At 36.8% G+C, this 18,346-nt stretch overlaps 1 protein-coding gene across 1 annotated transcript in view; it reads left to right on the forward strand.

Annotated features, from left to right (window-relative positions):
* B4GALT6 (beta-1,4-galactosyltransferase 6) overlaps positions 1–18,346 on the forward strand; it is a 38,933-nt gene that overhangs the window by 15,822 nt on the left and 4,765 nt on the right. Inside the window, exons 2-8 of the mRNA XM_075744185.1 lie at positions 4,829–4,945; positions 5,318–5,431; positions 12,308–12,432; positions 12,979–13,095; positions 14,692–14,879; positions 17,183–17,305; positions 18,182–18,283. Of these exons, the coding sequence (XP_075600300.1) occupies positions 4,829–4,945; positions 5,318–5,431; positions 12,308–12,432; positions 12,979–13,095; positions 14,692–14,879; positions 17,183–17,305; positions 18,182–18,283 (886 nt within the window). The remainder of the gene's footprint in view (positions 1–4,828; positions 4,946–5,317; positions 5,432–12,307; positions 12,433–12,978; positions 13,096–14,691; positions 14,880–17,182; positions 17,306–18,181; positions 18,284–18,346) is intronic.

Below are 18,346 nucleotides of genomic sequence, written 5' to 3' on the forward strand. Positions count from 1 at the left end.
ACTGCAGCCAAGGCTGCCTTTGATCTTCACATCTCCAGTGACCCTCTCCTTGGTGATTATGAGGTCCAGCAGAACACGTCCCCTTGTTGGCTCCTCTCACTTGTGTTGGGAAGTTATTGTCAATGTACTCCAGGAATCTCCTGGACTGCTTTTATCTGGCTGTGTCCCTCCAGCCGATACTGGCCTGGTTGAAGGTCCCCCGTGAGGACCAGGGCCTGTGAATGTGAGGGTGTTTTATCTGTCTGTAGAGGGCATGATCCATTTGTTCTTCCTGGTCAGGGGGCCTATAGCAGACACCCTTTATAATGTCACCATTAATTCTAACCCATAAGCTCCCAGTTAGCTCCTCTTCCATCCCCAGGCAAAGCTCCATGCACTCCATCTGCTTTGTCGCATAAAGGATAACTCTCCTTCCTTATCTTCCCTTCCTGTCCTTCCTAAAAAGCCTGTATCCCTGTATTGCAACATTCAAGTCATGGGAGCCATCCCACCACGTCTCTGCGATCCCAGTAAGATTGTAGCCCTGGAACTGCACACAGATCTCTTAAGTCATCATGTTTATTCCCTGTACTGTGTGCATTAGAATACAGGTGCTTGAGGGGCACCCAAGTACGTTAAAAGTTGTATTCATGACAGCATAGGTAAGGCTTGTGGAAGCCCATGCCAAGCTCAGGAAGATGATGAGTATTAAAGTACCAATGACAGCTGAAAAGAGGATTGCTGTGGAAGTCATCAAACTCCAGCCCTCACTATTCTGCTGTCAGTCTTGTTCCTCCCCCCCCCCTTCAGAAAAGATGTATTTCTCTCATGCTTCTGGCCGTTGTGGACTGTCTTAAATGCTTTGTTGCTGTTGCTGCTAGTTGATGTGACATGTGAGCTGTACTCTTTTTCACAGGTCTTTGCTGACAAACCTGTGCCAGTAGATGAGATTTATTTTTAGGACTAAATCAATATCTTTGATTTTTGCCTGATGCTTTTAGCTTCTGAAGTATTTAATTGGCTGTTCAAGCATCTGCTACTACCTAAGCAGCTGTTGAATGACAGTGGAATAAACTAGTCAGGTCTGTTCTGTAACTATGATTGTGCTGGATACCCAGGTAGCTGGGACAAAGAGTGCACAGAAGGGAAGATGTTTCATTGTGTTTATGTATTTGGGTAGAGCTGGATGGTGAGTTGACAAGCAGATCAGCCAGGAAGAGGATGTGTTGGATTGGGGGTAGACCACAAGCATAGCTTGATGAAAACACAGCAAAGCTAGGTCCTCCTCTTAGCAAGAACAGCTCTTGAGTACTTAGGCTGAGGTGGCAACAGACTTTGCCCGGTTGGGTTTTTTTGTTGGGGTGTTTTTTGTTTTTTTTTTTTAATTCTATCTTTTTTGATGCCTGCTTTTGAGAGAAATGTATTTTCTAGCTTTGTCTCTTACAAAGGTCTGGTGTGTTCTAATTTTTCTCCTCTTGATAAGAAGAAGGAAGTTGTCCTTCAGCAAAGGGGAGATGCAAATGCTTTTGCAGAAAATCTGTTTTATCAAGGTTTACGTCTGCATTATCTGGACTACAGTAAAGTTTCCCATAGGAATTGAGAACAGTTTTTATATATATATATATATATATTTTCTTGTTGACTTGTTTGAAGGTCTTAGTCTCAGTTTTGTACTGTTCCAGGTTCCTAAGATTGCAACAGTAACATGTTTGTGTAGATTTTTCTAATATTCCTTGCGGTGACTTCTGGGGCAAATCTTTCATCTCAGCCATATCAGGAACAGTGCTGGAGAGCATGCTCATTGGCTGCACAGTGTCCATAATTTCTGTCATTGTGTGTGTGTTTGGTAAGTGACATCTGACAGCTGAAATGTTTGTAATCAATGTGATTTGGTGGCAGCCAGAAAGAAATTCCTAAGGCTGGTGAACATGTAAGTAGAAGAAAAAGCACTGATCTTTATCATTAAGAAAGGTGGTATCATTCTTAGGAAGTTTGAAGACAGAGGCTTGTAGTGTTAGTGATGAAAAAGGAACAAGCAGCAGCTAATGAAATGATTTAAGGGCTGTCAGAAAGAGGTCTAAGCACAGGTCTCCAGAGACACATGCTTTCAATTTGTGACCAAAACAGTGCTGATAAGCACAGTGTTTTAGCTATTGCTGTACAGTGCTTGCACAGCATCAAGACTTTTCTAGTTTCCACTCTGTTCCCCACAGTGAGTAGGTTGGGAGGGAGCGCAAGCTGGCACAGCTGACCTGTAGTGACCAAAGAGATATTCCATACTGAATACTGTCATGCTCAACAATAAAACTGGTGGGGTTTTTTCCCCTCAAAGTAGCCATTGCCTGGGGACTGGCAGGGCATCTGTCTTCTGGTGGTGTGGTTGGAGGTTTGGTTTTGTTTATCACTTTTGCCCTTCTGATTTTTTCCCCCATCCCACTGCAGGGGAGTGAGCAAGCAACTGCTGGGGGCTTGTCTGCCAGCCCGGTCAACCCACCACACCAGATATGTGTGAATTAGGGTTATGTTTCTATAAAATCGCTGTTCTGCAGTGTTAAAAACTCAAGTGACTTTGGCTTTTGGTATCATGTTAAAAGGAGAATACAGTACACAATCTTCCAGAGGTTCTCTCTGAAATCAGTATTTGCTACTTCACTTATATTTAAAAAGAGCTTTATTTTTGTGTTGGAATAGGTAGATATTGAAGAGAAGAGCTATACAGTAATTTGTGAGGGAGAGGAGAAGGGAGGATACCAATTTGAAATATGTTAAAGTTTGAAGAAAATCATTCTTTGTTAATTAGGAAAATTTTGTCCTATTTGAAAGGCAAAAATCCACTTAGTTTTACTTTCAGGGAGGCCTTGAATTTTGAAATTGTTTGTTTGAATGTAAATAATTGTTCTTGAGGGACTAGATCAAATTGCTTTTATGTTGATTCTTGAAGGAGAAGGTTTCTTGAGTAGGTAACTTCATATATGAACTCAAGACTTGCACAGATTCCCTGAAATGTTTAATACAGGCAACCTAAAAACAGAATTTGAATGGAAAATTACGCATGTAAGAAAATAATTGGAACCCCGAAGTGCTACTTTACAGTGAATTGGGTTAAAATTTTGAGAAGTTTTTGTGCAAGTTTTTGTTAAGGAAATCTGAATGTTACCTGTTTTGAATCCAGTTGTCTTGGATCCCAGTAAGTATCATTCTTGTTCCATTTCCTACCTCTGTCATCAGGCCAAGGTTGTAGGTTGTTGTTTTTTTTTTTTTCTTTGTTTTGTTTCTGGTGTAGTGGCAGGGGGTGGGTGTGTGGGTGTGTTTTTTGAGACAACTTCAGGATGCCAGCAGCTGAGTAACTTTTTTACACATGTAAAATCTCCTTAATCAAAACAGCTAGTCTTGCTGGCCAAGAGTTTGAGAATTACCTGCCATGTATAGCACCTGACATATTCAGAGCCTGTCTTTTCAGTGATGGTATTTCTTGTTTTAATAAGGAGTTCTTTGAAAGCCAGGAGGGCCCCTCCAGTTGTTCTTTTAAAAACAAAAACATTATTGTAGGGTTTGCAAATAATATTCCTTAAAACATTAAGTTGGTATTTGTGTCTCTATGGATGTTGGTAGTGTTGTTTGCTAATGTGGTGGAATTAGTCACTCTATTTTCCTCTGGAAATGCCCCAGTCCCTTATAAACAGTTCTCTATAGTTCTAGTCTCTTTGTGTTGGGCTGTGAGAAGATATCAACTGATTTGGAGTTACTTGTGTCATGCCACTGGTGCAGGTCATATGATGAAGTGGCGTTCCTGAGATAATTTTCTAATTTTCTTTAATCTCTTTAGGACAGATTAAGATTAATCTGTTGTTTTTCTGGTATATTTAGTTATTTCCTCCAAAGTCTCAGAGCATTTTTTTGGTTAGGGTGGTTACTAGTTACAGCGAGCCAAGTATGTGTCAGACAGATGGATGCTTAACATAGGTGAAGTGAAAGATGATCCCTTTGGTCCTCCTTACTACCCAGAGTAAAAACTGTTCTGCAAAGGGAATTTGTCCTTCCCTCTACATTATTCTTTGAGCTCTGTGAGTTCTGGATAGACATTTGCTTATTCAAACATAAATGCAGTTTCTTTTCCAACTTAACTCTCTCCTGTTGAGAAAAAAATTGTCTTGAGATCAGATTTGGGGCTTTGAGTGTAAGGCTGAGAGAGAGGAATATTTCATGCTGTTGTTATTAGTGAGTCATTTAGTTACTCAGAATGTTGATTTACTCACCCTTGATGCCTATAATAAATACTTCACATATAATTATCAAACATTAATACTTTGAGATTGGCAATGATTTGTAGCAGTTGTATAACAAAACAGCTGTTGGGGGTGAATGAATAGCAGTACATTTTGACTGAAAGTTGTGTTAACTAATGAGTAAAAAGGGGATCTATTCCATGGAACTAAAAGATTTTTCTAGATAATTTTTTCCTATATTTCTGTGATGTATATGTAGATGCATATGTGAAGGATGTTAACTACATATGAAAATCTTTTTATTGTTAAATTCAATTTTTTTTTGGCACTGCCAGTTGCTTTTTGTAAGTTAAAGAGAAATGAAAGTGTCATATAAAGTGTGTATTGACATTTTATAATTTTGGGCTTTTATATAGACCTGTGGTTATGAATCGATTTTATTCTTTTGTTTTGTTGCTGTTAGGTTTCACTCTTTGTGGATCTTCATCTCGAAGGATTAATGTTCAGTAGCCGTGGATTCAGACATAGTAACAAATATTGAACACATTATAAATGGATGTTAGAATAATTTGGAAATACCTTATTTTAATTCGAATTCAAAATTGCTCTTTTGTTTTGTTCAGCAAACACGTATCTCTTTATGGTGCAAGCTCGTGGTATAATGTTGAGAGAAAATGTAAAAACAATAGGACACATGATCAGATTGTACACTAACAAAAATACTACACTGAATGGCACAGGTAAGAGTATTTCTTGTTTAATTTCATTTTGAAAAGCTTCATGGGGACAAAAAAAAAGGCCAAACCTCAGTGACATAGCTTGATTATGAAAACCTAGACCCAAGTCCTACTTCTCTGTCACTGGAGTAAAAGCCAAATAGTTACTGTTTATCAGTTCACTTTAGTAGGAAATACTTGTCATAGCTGTAACAAAGATATCTTAATTTAATTATTGTTCCTTTAGTGCGGTAAAATGTTTTGTTTTGTTTTGTTTTTTAATCATGCTGCTAGGAATTTGTTTCTTACAAAGTTAATGCTGTCACCTGCATGATGATATGTTAGAAATCAAGCAGATAACATAGGTTTTTACACAAATGAATTCCTCTTTTTAAGATTATCCTGAAGGAAACAATTCTAGTGACTGTGTTGCTCAAACAACAATGTATCTCCCAGAAAACTTCACTTACTCTCCTTACCAGGCTTGTCCAGAGAAGCTGCCTTACATGAGTAAGTTTTAAACTGACCTTAATATTTATCTAGTAAATTGGATTGTGCTTAAAACAAAATACAATTATTTTAATATAAAATATAATTGTAAGTAGTCCAAATATATAGCAGAAAATAATGAATAAAATACATCTGAAAATGGACAATAATGCTTAGCAGAGTTTTGCCTGTAACTATTGTGTTACTAAAGCTTTTAGCCTTGTTAATAGTCACCTGATGTGTTTTAAATTGTATTTACAAATCATTTTCCTTCCTACAAATTAAATACTAAATGTCTTTATTAATATGTAAGAATACTCTATAAAAAGTACCCATTCAGAGTTGCGTATTTTGGGGAATAGTTAAAGATTTCCTTTTTGGAAATGGTATTCCTGATACAAAGATTCATGAGTCAGAAACTAGTTCTCAAATCTTCATCAGGTAATCACAGTTACCTCAACAGAGAGGAAACTGAACAAGTTGGTGTACTGAAGTGGGAATTGATGGTGGTAAGAAAATGCTAAAGCCTTGTCATAATGAGGAAGTAATACTTAAGTAACAATTGAAATGTGATTCTCAGGAAATTTTAAAATTAAGCTTTCAAACCCAGCTGTTTAAGATCCCAAGCTATAAAATAGAGCTTGATTAGGTAATCCTAACTTTATTTGTCATTAAGCCTAGAATCTAAACTTCTAATTATTTTGTTTGTGTCAAGTTGCAGAGGAATGCCATCCAGAAGTAAGAAACTGAATTGAGTATTTTAGCACCATTGCTGTTTTGGTTTGCTGGGTTTTTATAAAATCTGCAATATCACAGCTGTCCTAAGTAGCAGTATCCTAGTGTATGTAGAAGGTCTTATGAGCAGGTATTGCACAATTAAAGCAGTTACACAAACTCAGATTGCAAGAGTTCCTTGATGTAATTCAGTGTCCTTAACATGATTTAATACTGTGGCTGAAAGGCTGTTGGCATGACTTTTTAAAAATCTTCTTTCTGTAGACAAACTATAGCTTTGTTTGGAAATATTCTTTAAAAAATCTTGTTAAGAACTGTAGTTTTTTATGTGAGTTCCCCTTTCCTGCAAACTTGCCATTTTTCAGATTCAGACAAAATCCTGGGCATTGTTTGCTCTCCTCTGGCTTGTAGAAAAAGCAATCCTTAAAGACCAAGAAGTGTTAAGTAGGAGACCAGTTTTGAACATAAGAAGAAAGAGGCAATTCACTCCTGGTGGTTACTGATTTCCCTTGACCTTCACCACTGATTGATTGCTATTAGAGATAGTTCTTATATTTAACTTTTATAAAATTGCAGTCCCTTGGCTAAAACAGAGTTCCTTCTTTGAAAACAGTATTGAGTTTTCAGCTTTTTTCTCTCTGTCAGGAATTGTTGTTACTTTATCAGAGTTGCTGTAGGAAGCAAGGGATGATTAAGTATAAATGGGTTTTTTGTGCTCTGCATTTGGAAGAAATCATAACTTGAGTCACTAATCCATGGAATTACTTCAGTTCTAGTAAATGTTTTGTAGACAAACTAATATTTTTGAGTGAAGAACTAATAGTAGCATTAGTATAGATCTCAAAACTAATTAGTTAAATCAAAATGTCTCATTTGGTGTCAGAATGTACCACCTAGAGAAGAATCAACAACTCTAAATAAATGTAAATATGTTACTAGAAGTGACTATTCATTAGTATCTGTTATGCTAACATGTTTATTTTACTTGCTATATTTAAAATCAAACAAGTAATCTACTGACTTCTAAGAGAGAAAATTTGAAATAGTTTCTGAAGATACTTGTGACACCTTCCAGAATTCTAACCTCTTGTCTTTTAAGCTAACACCTGACAAGCTGTGGGCTGTCATTCAGCGTGAGCATACAATTAAGCATTTATTATAGCAGTTCAGATCTATATCATACCACACAATGTTTCTGATAGCCAAACTGAATTGCTGATCATTTTTTCTTTGAAGAAAAATAGTGGATTTTATTAGACTAATCTAGATTCCATCCTAACTTCCTTTTTAATCTCAACAGAAAGGTTTAATTCTGTAATTCTACCAGAATTTGTCTATAGGTCCCCTTATTGCTGCTCTCTTTTCCATCTTTTTTGTTAGTAATCTCTTTGTATTTATCCTGTCCCGCTGAATTTAATGCAGAAATCATAATTTTAATGGAAAAAAAATCACTGGATAAGTTATTGTTCAGCAAAGATACTTATGTCTCACCCTTTGGTTTTCATGTATACCTTTTTAATCACCATCTGTGTGTTTAATTATAATTTAAATAAAACTTCTTCGAAGATGATTTAATGCAATGAAATGTTGTAGGTGGTCCTCAGATAGCCAGGGAAGAAAGCTTCTTCTTGAATCACATATATTTTGACCTGCTTAATAGTTTAAGGTTGTTAAAGAAGTGAGCTATTCTTCTTTACACCAGCTTGCCAGATTTATGTGGTGGAAGGAGTATGGTAAAATCATGTTTTGTTCCAAGTACGTACACTCTTAAAATAGGACCAACTAGTGCCTTTGGTGTGTGACTCAGTCTTTCAGTTTATAAGCCACTAGTTGAGCACTGCTGTGCTAATTCATAAGCAAGATACCTCTACTTCAGGATAGAAGCAGGTCAAAAAGAGTATTTAAGCAGCATAATTTTAATACTGACTTGAGAGGTAAACTTAAAGCAGATTATTTCTTCAGTTATATGAATTAAACCCCTCATCTTAAGAATTTTTAAGCAGTCTACCCAAGTGAGGTCATGGTTTATCTAAGAACTGGCTCTTAATGAGCTCTAAGAAATATCCAGATCTTGTAGTTTGATCACCACAGCACACTGCAGTTGAATATGCCTAAACTATTTTAAATAGATGTTAGAAAAATCTATTTTGTATTTAAAAAAAAAATAAAAATAATCAGTGGAGGAAGTTCTTCTGTCTCCAGAACTAGTATATTCTAATATTCCATTAACTGAATAGTTAAGCTTTTCCTAATACTCAACATGATACTCAACCTGCATTTAGTTTTTTCATTTGTGGGTAGTTTGTTTTGGTTTTTTGTTTGTTTTTTAATTTTTTTTCCCTTCTGCCAGTTAGTTGGATTTCTCCCTGCCCTTCTTGATGCTTGGAAAAAAGTTGCCATGCATGTACCAAATTATTCTGTCTTGGAAAAGACTTACGTTTTTGTCAGTCTCTTCCTTTGAGGATACGCCAGTACTTTTAGCCTTTCTAAACTTCATAGTTTCTAAAGCTCTTGTCATTCTTAATTTTTGTGTTGTAGACTTCCTCTAATTTGATTTCCTTTTGAAGCATCAAAACTGGCTAAAACTCTGATTACAAAACAAATGTCATTACCTTCTCTGTCTTTCTTAGAACAGCAGTTAATGTATTCCAGAATAAGATTTGCCATTTTAGTGCAATTGCATTACAGTGTATTGCCTCTTATTAATAGACAATCCATTATAAACCATAGAATCACAGAATGGTTTGGGTTGGAAGGGACCTCAAAGATCATCTAGTTCCAACCCTGCCTGCTGCGGGCAGGGACACCCTCCACTAGACCAGGTTCCCCAAAGCTTCATCCAACCTGGCCTTGAACAGTTCCAGGGATGGGGCATCCACAGCTTCTCTGGGCAACCTGTTCCAGTGCCTCACCACTCTAACAGTAAAGAACTTCTTTCTAACATCTAAGCTAAATCAACCCTCCTTCAGCTTGAACCCATTGCCCCTTGTCCTGTCACTACACTCCCTGATAAACAGTCCCTCACCATCTTTCCTGTAGGGCCCTTCAGGTACTGGTAAGCTGCAATTAGATCTCCCTGGAGCGTTCTTTTCTCCAGGCTGAACAATCCCAAATCTCTCAGCCTGTCCTCACAGGAGAGGTGCTCCAGCTCTCTGCTCAGCTTCGTGGCCCTCCTCTGGACTCTCTCCAACAGCTTGATGTCTCTCCTGTACTGGGGCCCCCAGAGCTGGACGCAGTACTCCAGGTGGGGTCTCAGGAGAGTGGAGTAGAGGGGCAGGATCACCTCCCTCGACCTGCTGGTCACGCCTTTTTTGATGCAGCCCAGGACATGGTTGGCTTTCTGGGCTGCAAGCGCACACTGCCGGCTCATGTTGAGCTTCTCGTCAATCAATACCCCCAAGTCCTTCTCCTCAGGGCTGCTCTCAATCCATTCTCTGCCCACCCTGTAGTCGTGCTTGGGATTGCGCCGACCCACGTGCAGGACCTTGCACTTGGCCTTGTTGAACTTCATGCGGTTCGCACAGGCCCACCTCTCCAGCCTGTCAAGGTCCCTCTGGATGGCATCCCTCCCCTCTAGCATGTCAACCACACCACACAGCTTGGTGTCGTCGGCAAACTTGCTGAGGGTGCACTCGATCCCGCTGTCCATGTCGCTGACAAAGATGTTGAACAGTGCCGGTCCCAGTACCGACCCCTGAGGAACGCCACTCGTCACCGTTCTCCACTTGGACATTGAGTCGTTGACTGCAACTCTTTGAGTGCGACCATCCAGCCAATTCCTTATCCAGTGAGTGGTCCATCCATTGAATCCATGTCTCTCCAATTTAGAGACAAGGATGTCATGCGGGACAGTGTCAAATGCCTTGCACAAGTCCAGGTAGATGACGTCAGTTGCTCTTCCATTGTCCACCAGTGCTGTAACCCCATCATAGAAGTTTGTCAGGCAGGATTTGCCCCTAGTGAAGCCGTGTTGGCTTCAAAATACCTTTCTGCATACTGCAGCATAGCCATGTATTTCCTGTTTTGTGTGTGTATGCTTAATTTCTCCTTCAGTAACAATCCATACTCTTTTTATTAATTTCACTCTGTTGATTTCAGTATGTGTCTGATTTGTTGAAATTTATTGTTTTCTGATTCTGTTCTTCAAAATGCTTTCTGCTTCCTCAGCTTTCTTTTTTTTAGAGGTTGTATAAATATGTTTTATTGCAGCATGCTAGACAGTAATGGAAGTAGTGACTACTAAGCCCAGATATTTACTGTGATGCCTTCTCCTGCCTCCCACCAATGACAGGGAAGTCCTGCTGATTTCTGTTCGCCCATCTCCTTTGCACTTTTGATAGTACCAATATTTCAGGGTTTACTGTAGCTATTTAAACAGTCTGGAGGGAATTTCATCATGTCCCATAAAGTTAGAAGCACTTGCCTTATATAAATAGTGTTTTGCCATTTTTTTTTTTTTTTAAATTTAAACTCTATAAGCATTTGATCACATCTAAACTTTTCTCAGGAGACTAAGGCACCTGAGTCCTTTCATCATGTGTTGTTTACTTCCTTTTCTGGGGTAATAATTGACCTTTATTTATCTTTATTTTCCTGTTAGATTCTGTAAATAAACTGAAAGGTTCTTGTTGCTTCTCTGTCTCTTGGTAGTTGAAATTTGATTTAGAGATTTCTTTTTTTAAAAAAAAAATAATTTGTACATGTTTATATACAGGTCCTTTGTTGATTGCCCTTGTTTTGACTTTTTGTAAGATTTCTTTTTCAGGTTATTGAAGAGTTTCAGATACAACCATAACGATCTTCTAAGCTTTTTTTTTTTAACTATTATTTTATTTTTATTTGAAGCTCTGTAGGATTAGCTTGTTCTGGTGTATATTTATACAGTCTTTTCAGCAACTGCCAGGTTTAATTTTTCTTATAAAATAAATAATTAAATGTGAGTTTGTTTAAATCTGCTCTTAAAATATCTTCTCCTTATTGTGCTGTTCCTGATGGATTTTTTCCTATAGTTTTGCTTTTTTTTAAAGTTACCTTCTACATTTGCAAGTAGTTCTATGTTTAATCATATCCAAAACTAAAATAGCTCTTGCAGTATCTTCTGCCTTCTTCTGAAAACAATAGTTTTTCCTAGTATGTTCCAAAAATTTCAGTCATTCCAAAAGATTTAGGTAGCTAGACAACTCAGTGTTACAACATGAAGCAATCTTTTGGACATAAATAGGATCTTTCGGGTATGGACACAGGGGAGAAAATGGGAGTGATTCCTTTCATTCACTTTAAAATTCCAACCCTCACCAAAAGACTTAAATTTTAAGACAAAAATAAGTAGAATAGTTTATGGTGTCTATCAGATAGTTATTGCAAGATTTTTATTTGATGATCTAGCATAGTAGTTGCTGAAGAACAACTTGAGCTTCTGGTTAATGAGTTTTACGTTCCTCTTCTCCCCAAATTTTCTTGATTCCTTCTACTTCTGCTTTTGAGACTATCTACTATGAATCATTATTTCCAGTTTTGAAATTTATATATGGGCATAAGCTAATGACTGACAACTTTCAGTTATCAACTAAGTCTAAGTAATTTTTCATAGTAAGTACAAACCTGAATTTTTTGCGACCAGCGAATTAGTTCTTTCAGTGGCAATTCTCAAATCCAGCCCCTTGCTATAAATTGGTTTGATGCAGACAGTAGTGAATTAGTGGATGAAGACTGTACATAAAATGTGCATAATTATCTAGGATTTAAATTGAGGAAGCTTGTTGAGTGCAGTGATGATGCATTTTCTTTTTTGTGGAAATACAGGTAGGAAGACACCCAGAATTTGAGTATCAGTTCAGTAATGCAGATGATGTGGAATTGTTGAGTGGTACTTGAAATGAAAGGTGACTAATAGATACAGAATTCAAATTGCTTTGCTTGTTCTTTGTCTTCTGAAATGAGTATTTTGCTTACAGGATTTATTGAAGGAATGTTTATATTGGGAAATACTGAAATTCATTCTGTAAAACTGAATGTTAAGAGGATACTAGAAAGTATTTCTTTTTTATCTGTAGGTAGTGTACCTACAAATTTCTGATGCTATTTGTCTGTGAGAAACCTTGTAGCATTAGACCTATCGTCTCAATTGAAATTAATACATACTTTTTTTTTTACTCTATTTAGGAGGCCTTATCGATGTCAATATGAGTGAAATTAGTTTTGATGAAATTCAGCAACTGTTTTCAAAAGATTTAGACATCAAACCAGGAGGACACTGGAAACCAAAAGACTGTAAGCCACGATGGAAGGTGAGATGCTGCTTTTCTGTTTTTGTATTTTTTTTCCCCTGTTGATGTATAAGAATGGCTTACCATTGCAAGCACTCAGTCTTTTACTGCTATGTATCGCATATAATAGGTAGTATGTTATAGTCTATGTATTATGCTATCTGTGCTCAAGAAGAGATTAAAGTGTGAAGAAAAACTTGAAATGGATTGTCAAGAACTTCTAAAGGTTCGTTAACTGTTGTTACTGAACATTTTATCACATGGATACAAACTTGTCTTATATGTATGTTGCTAAAAGTATAATTAGAAACAAGTGGAAAGGAAAGTCTTGTTTATATTTTACTCAGATTTTTTTTCTTTTTCTAATTGTTTGAGCAAAATTCCAACACTCTTTCCTAGTGGGAATGAAAGCAAATTTAAATGTAAAAGTTGAAAGCCTGTGTAAGCCATAGGAAACTTGATCTGTACTGAAACATTAAAATTTGAAAATGCTAATATAATAGCTTTTTATATATATATAAATAAATATATATATATAAATAAATATATATAAAAATTTTTTTGAAGGTGGCGATCCTTATTCCTTTTCGGAACCGCCATGAGCATCTTCCAATTTTTTTCCGTCATCTGATACCTATGTTGCAGAAGCAGAGGCTGGAATTTGCCTTCTATGTTGTTGAACAGGTAACCGCATTTATTTGAAAAGTGACTCTTCGAGATTCTTTACTAAAGGGGATTTGATATTCTTACTAAGATTTGGATGAATCCAGAATTTAAAAATTGTTACTCCACTGTTCTAATGCTTTGAATGAAAAAGGAAAGTTCAGCTCCATTCCCCAGTTTAAGCAGTGACTTAAACATGTTGCTTTTCTTCAAATACGGGCTGATGTTTTATAGGTGATAACACAGCCTCTATTATCTTTTAAAATAAATCTATTATCTTCCTAAGTTTTCAAGGACAAAAAAATGGGGCTACATCTGGCTGGCAACTGGTCACCAGCGGTGTTCCTCAGGGCTTAATTCCAGACTATATTTATCAATGGTCTGGATGCAGGAGTTGAATGCACCATTAGCAGGTTGGCTGATGATACCAGACTGGCAGGTGCTGTTGACTGTCTTGAGAGATGGGGTGCCTTGCAGAGCGATCTAGATAGATTGGAGCATTAGACTAAGATTAATGGGATGAAATTTAACAAGTCGAAATGCCAGATTCTGCACCTGGGACAGAGTAACACCAGGCACAAGTATAAATCAGGAGAGGAGTGGCTGGAGAGCAGCCCTGCAGAGAGGGATCTGGGGGTGCTGCTCAATAGCAGCTCAATATGAGTCAGCAGTTTGCATCAAACACAGCATCACCAGTCGGTCAGAGGTGATTATCCTGCTGTACTCAGTGTTGGGGCAGCCTCACCTTGAGTCCTGTATGCAGTTCTGGTCCCCACAATTTAAAAGGGATGTTAAGGCACTTGAATGCATCCAGGGGAGGGCAACAAAGCTCCTGTGAGGAGTGGCTGACGACGCTGGGTTTGTCTAATTTGGAGAGGAGACTAAAGGGCAACCTCATTGCGCTCTGCACCTTCCTGATGAGGGGAAGTGGAGAGGGAGGTGCTGATCTCTTCTCCCAGGGATCCAGGGACAGGATGTGTGGGAATGGCTCAAAGCTGCATCAGGAGATGTTTAGACTTGACATCAGGAAGCATTTCTTTACCCAGAGGGTGGTCAAACACCGGAACAGGCTTCCTTAGAGAGATGGTTGATTCCCCAAGCCTGTCAGTGTTTGAGGCATTTGGACAACACCCTTAATAACATGCTTTAATTTTTGGTCAGCCCTGAAGTGGTCAGGCAGTTGGACTAGATAATCATTGTAGGTCCCTTCCAACTGAAATACTCTGTTCTATTCTAGTTGACTGTTTTAGCAAGAAACAAAATGTAATGTTTCTTTCTTAGTTTGTATTGGTGTTTCTTTAACTCATAATGTCATGATCCATTAATCCAAACCACCCATATTTTGATGGTTCAGAGTTACTAGTGCTTTAAGTTGTTAGTGCTGTTAAGTTTTGTGTGAGAGGGGAGAATATCTAGACTTTTTAAATCATGAAGTACAGTTGATGTAGTTGGTGCTAACCAGAGCTATTGCTCTGCTTAGCTAGAAGAATAACAGGCATCCTTGTCAATGCTTTTTTTTGGTGAGTGTGTGTGGTAGAGGATGTATTTCTCATAGTATTGGAATTTCATCTCTTTCTTCTTGATACTTACAATGTCTCCTTTGTTTTCTGTTTGAAGACAGGTACACAACCTTTTAATCGTGCAATGCTCTTTAATGTTGGCTTCAAAGAGGCTATGAAGGATGCTGTCTGGGACTGCATAATATTCCATGATGTGGATCACTTACCTGAAAATGACCGAAATTACTATGGATGTGGAGAAATGCCACGCCATTTTGCAGCAAAGCTGGACAAATACATGTACATGTAAGTAATTAGTTAAATTCACGTTGTTTCTTAAAGACCCAGAAACATTCTTAAAGTGTGTATGAATTTTGTGACAGTATATACAGTAGGTGAAAACAATAAAACAGCCTCCTACCCTGCTACTTACATCAATGAATATCTAGTTATTAAAAGGAAGATTTAAGTTTAGTGTCTGCACTTGATAATGTGGCTGATTTGAAGACACTATAGTTTTCAGTGTTGAACTTGTTGCAGTGAGGTTGATACCGTATTAGAAATCTTTTCTGGCTACATAAGCCTTTGCAGTGGCTGTTAACAAAGATAAGCAGATAATCCTCAGCAAAATACCACAAGAAAAAAGTCTTACTTAATTTTCTCATAAATGTACAATTTATTTCTGCTTTGTGCTGCTTTTTCAACAGAAGATTTTCTTGCTGCTATACCATTTTGTATGTTGTATTCAGTCTCTATTGAAATTTGATGAATGTAGTGGGTCCTGCAGTTTTGTTACCTCCTTTCCTTCTGCCATTTTAATGAATGAAGTTTCACTTGCTTTTTAACACTCTGCTTTCTCATGACACTCTTCTAATCACTTCGTAAAAAGCTGTAGCTAATTGCTTATGACATGTATGTATTTCCCATCCTGAAATTTTATTTGTGAAGGTGATAAACTTCACAACCTGGTCAACCTGACAGATCAGAAGCAGTGCATTGAAAATGTGACTCTGAACTTCAGGTTGTCAGCCAATTAGAAGTCAAACCTTTAAAGATTTTATATGTATTTAAAAATACATAAATAAGCACATATAAACATATAAGATATCTCATCTATCTTTATATTTATTTATAAAATACTTTATGTATTTATATATGCATTTATAAAATGTAAAAATGTCTACATACAGATATTTACAAAATGTGTGTTTATGAAATAAATGTGTATATAAATATATATTTATAAAATATGAAAATACATATGTATTTATGTATATGTATTAAAAAGTGCACATGCACCACACACGCATATATACATATGAATTAAAACCTCAGGTTCCAGGTATAAACTGTCATACTCCAGTTGTTTTTATTTTTGGTAGGTGGGTTGTTTTTGGGGTGGTGGTGTTTTTTTGTTGTGTGGGGTTTTTTTGTTTTGCTTCGTGGGTTTTGGGGTTTTTTTTGGGGGTGTGTGTTTGTTTCCTTGGGTTTTTAGAACACCTGTTATTTCAGCTAAATATTGAAAGGGATGTATAGTAACAACCTTCCCCGAAAGCTATTAAGATTTGGTTGAATCCTCTGTTACCACAGAGATCAGAAATTACATGACTGTGTATTTCTTTTTCTTTCCCCTTGCATTCTGGAGTTATTTGTCCTTCAGTGTGGCAATTGTGTCCTAAGCAATGGTAAATCTTTTTGTAGATAGTTCTAACTCCTTGAAGGTTCCAGATTTGGAAGCGTCTCCTGACAAATATGTTCAATTACTTCTATTTGATGAAATTGTGTGCTGTTTCTGGAAGAGGAACAATACACTTTTCTGTAGCAGCTTCTGGGTTAAGGATGCAAGTCAATATCAGTGGAAGTAAATATAGATACTTAAATATATATTTATTATTTTTAGATTGACACAGTGTTTTGAGAACTGGAAATCATGTTGCCTGGGCCTCAGTGTGTTGTGTTATATAGCTATAGTGGCTGCTCATGTTGGCCAACTGCTTATTACTTAATGTGTTAGTAATTACTGTATGCTTACTGATAAAAATGCCTATAGATTCTTTTGATTCAAAGTTTAGCTTGTAAAAACTGGATTTTTTTTTAAAATAAGTATGTATTTCATTGTGATTGAATATGTACTGTTAAACTGTTTCTCTCAAGTTTTAACAGTTATGTAGAATATAGTCATGAATTAAAATTACTGAATCGATGCATTACTGATTTGTAATTATTTTCAGTTGATTAAAGAGGTTTTTTTTCAGTTGAATAGTGTCAAAAGGCAATAGTTTGAGGGCTTCATTTTACACTTCAGCTTTGGGTCCAGATCAACTATGTAATATATATGATGGACTTTTGTTTCATGTGGTGGTGCTAATTTGAGCTGCAGTCTAAGAGTACCTTTTGTACAAATCTGACACTACCACAAATATTTTATTCAGCTTCCATATATGTTACTTAATACCAGCGATCTGTGAACTAGTATCCCTTAGCGAATACATTCAGCATCTGTTCATGTCCTTAGTTTGGGGTCCTTGTTATTTTGAAAGGTACTGTTCAAATAGAAGGCTACATAGCTAAGTTCAGCTAATAATACAGAATTTGTCTTTTGTTTTCAGTCTTCCATACAATGAGTTCTTTGGTGGTGTAAGTGGGCTGACAGTGGAACAATTCAAGAAGATCAATGGGTTTCCGAATGCTTTTTGGGGATGGGGTGGAGAAGATGATGATCTTTGGAACAGGTGTGTGTTCAGTTCTTAAGTCTTTCTCGCTGCTCTGCGATATCCACCTCTTGAGAGCAATTAGGTGTTTTTTCTTTCATTTGTTACCTTTTTGTTAATTTGTTTTAAATGAACAAATTCTAACATTTTAAAAGAGTTTAATTCAGAAATATCAGAACTTACTATTTGAAGGAATAAGTATGGTGTTGATTTTTCTTGGTCTGGGGACAGTTAACAGGCTTTTAAGAGATAGGTCTTGTAACAAATATAACAACAGATAACAGTACTAAGCATATTTAGTCTCATTCCTTCTAGTCTTCTGTGTATTGCTTTTTAATTTTAATTTAAATCTCTCTTGCTGCTAGCATTATGGAGTACCATCCTACAGACATGTAGAGTAAGCATGGGTTTAGGTGTCTTTCATATCTTAGGAGCAGTGTTTGAGAGAGAGGTTAATTTGTGACTATATTGATAGTCACAAATTGGACAATGTATAACAATACTCACTATTAATAACTGCTCACAGTAAACAACTAAATTGTTCCAGTTGAGCTGTTGAAATTGTCTGCACGAGTTTTATATATAAAAGATATGTATTTTCTAAAGGAAGAGTTTGTATGTTTTTGTTCTTTTTCCTTACTGGTATCATATTTTTATGCTGCTGTGCTTTAAGAACAAAGCAGGAAATAGAAATTAATATTATTTCACACTTCATTGGTTTTGCCAGCTTTTTTTAGTTGTTGGGTTAGGAGTGGTTTGGGTTTTTTAGGAAGAGAATGTCAGTGAATGCAAAGACTCAGCTTTGAAAGATTTGATGTGTATTTTTCACTTTTGCTGTAACTTGTAAAACCATCTTTTTAATACTCTTCATACAAATGTTTCTGTATTATACTGTAGGGTTCACTATGCTGGATACAATGTAACAAGACCAGAGGGAGATTTAGGGAAGTACAAATCCATTCCGCATCATCACAGAGGTGAAGTCCAGTTTTTAGGACGGTAAGAAAAACAGAACTGTTCAAATACTAGAGCTAAAGATGTAAAATTTTTTCTTACATGCAA

The sequence above is a fragment of the Balearica regulorum genome, chromosome 2, assembly GCF_011004875.1.
Source record: "Balearica regulorum gibbericeps isolate bBalReg1 chromosome 2, bBalReg1.pri, whole genome shotgun sequence".
Classification (NCBI taxonomy): domain Eukaryota; kingdom Metazoa; phylum Chordata; class Aves; order Gruiformes; family Gruidae; genus Balearica; species Balearica regulorum.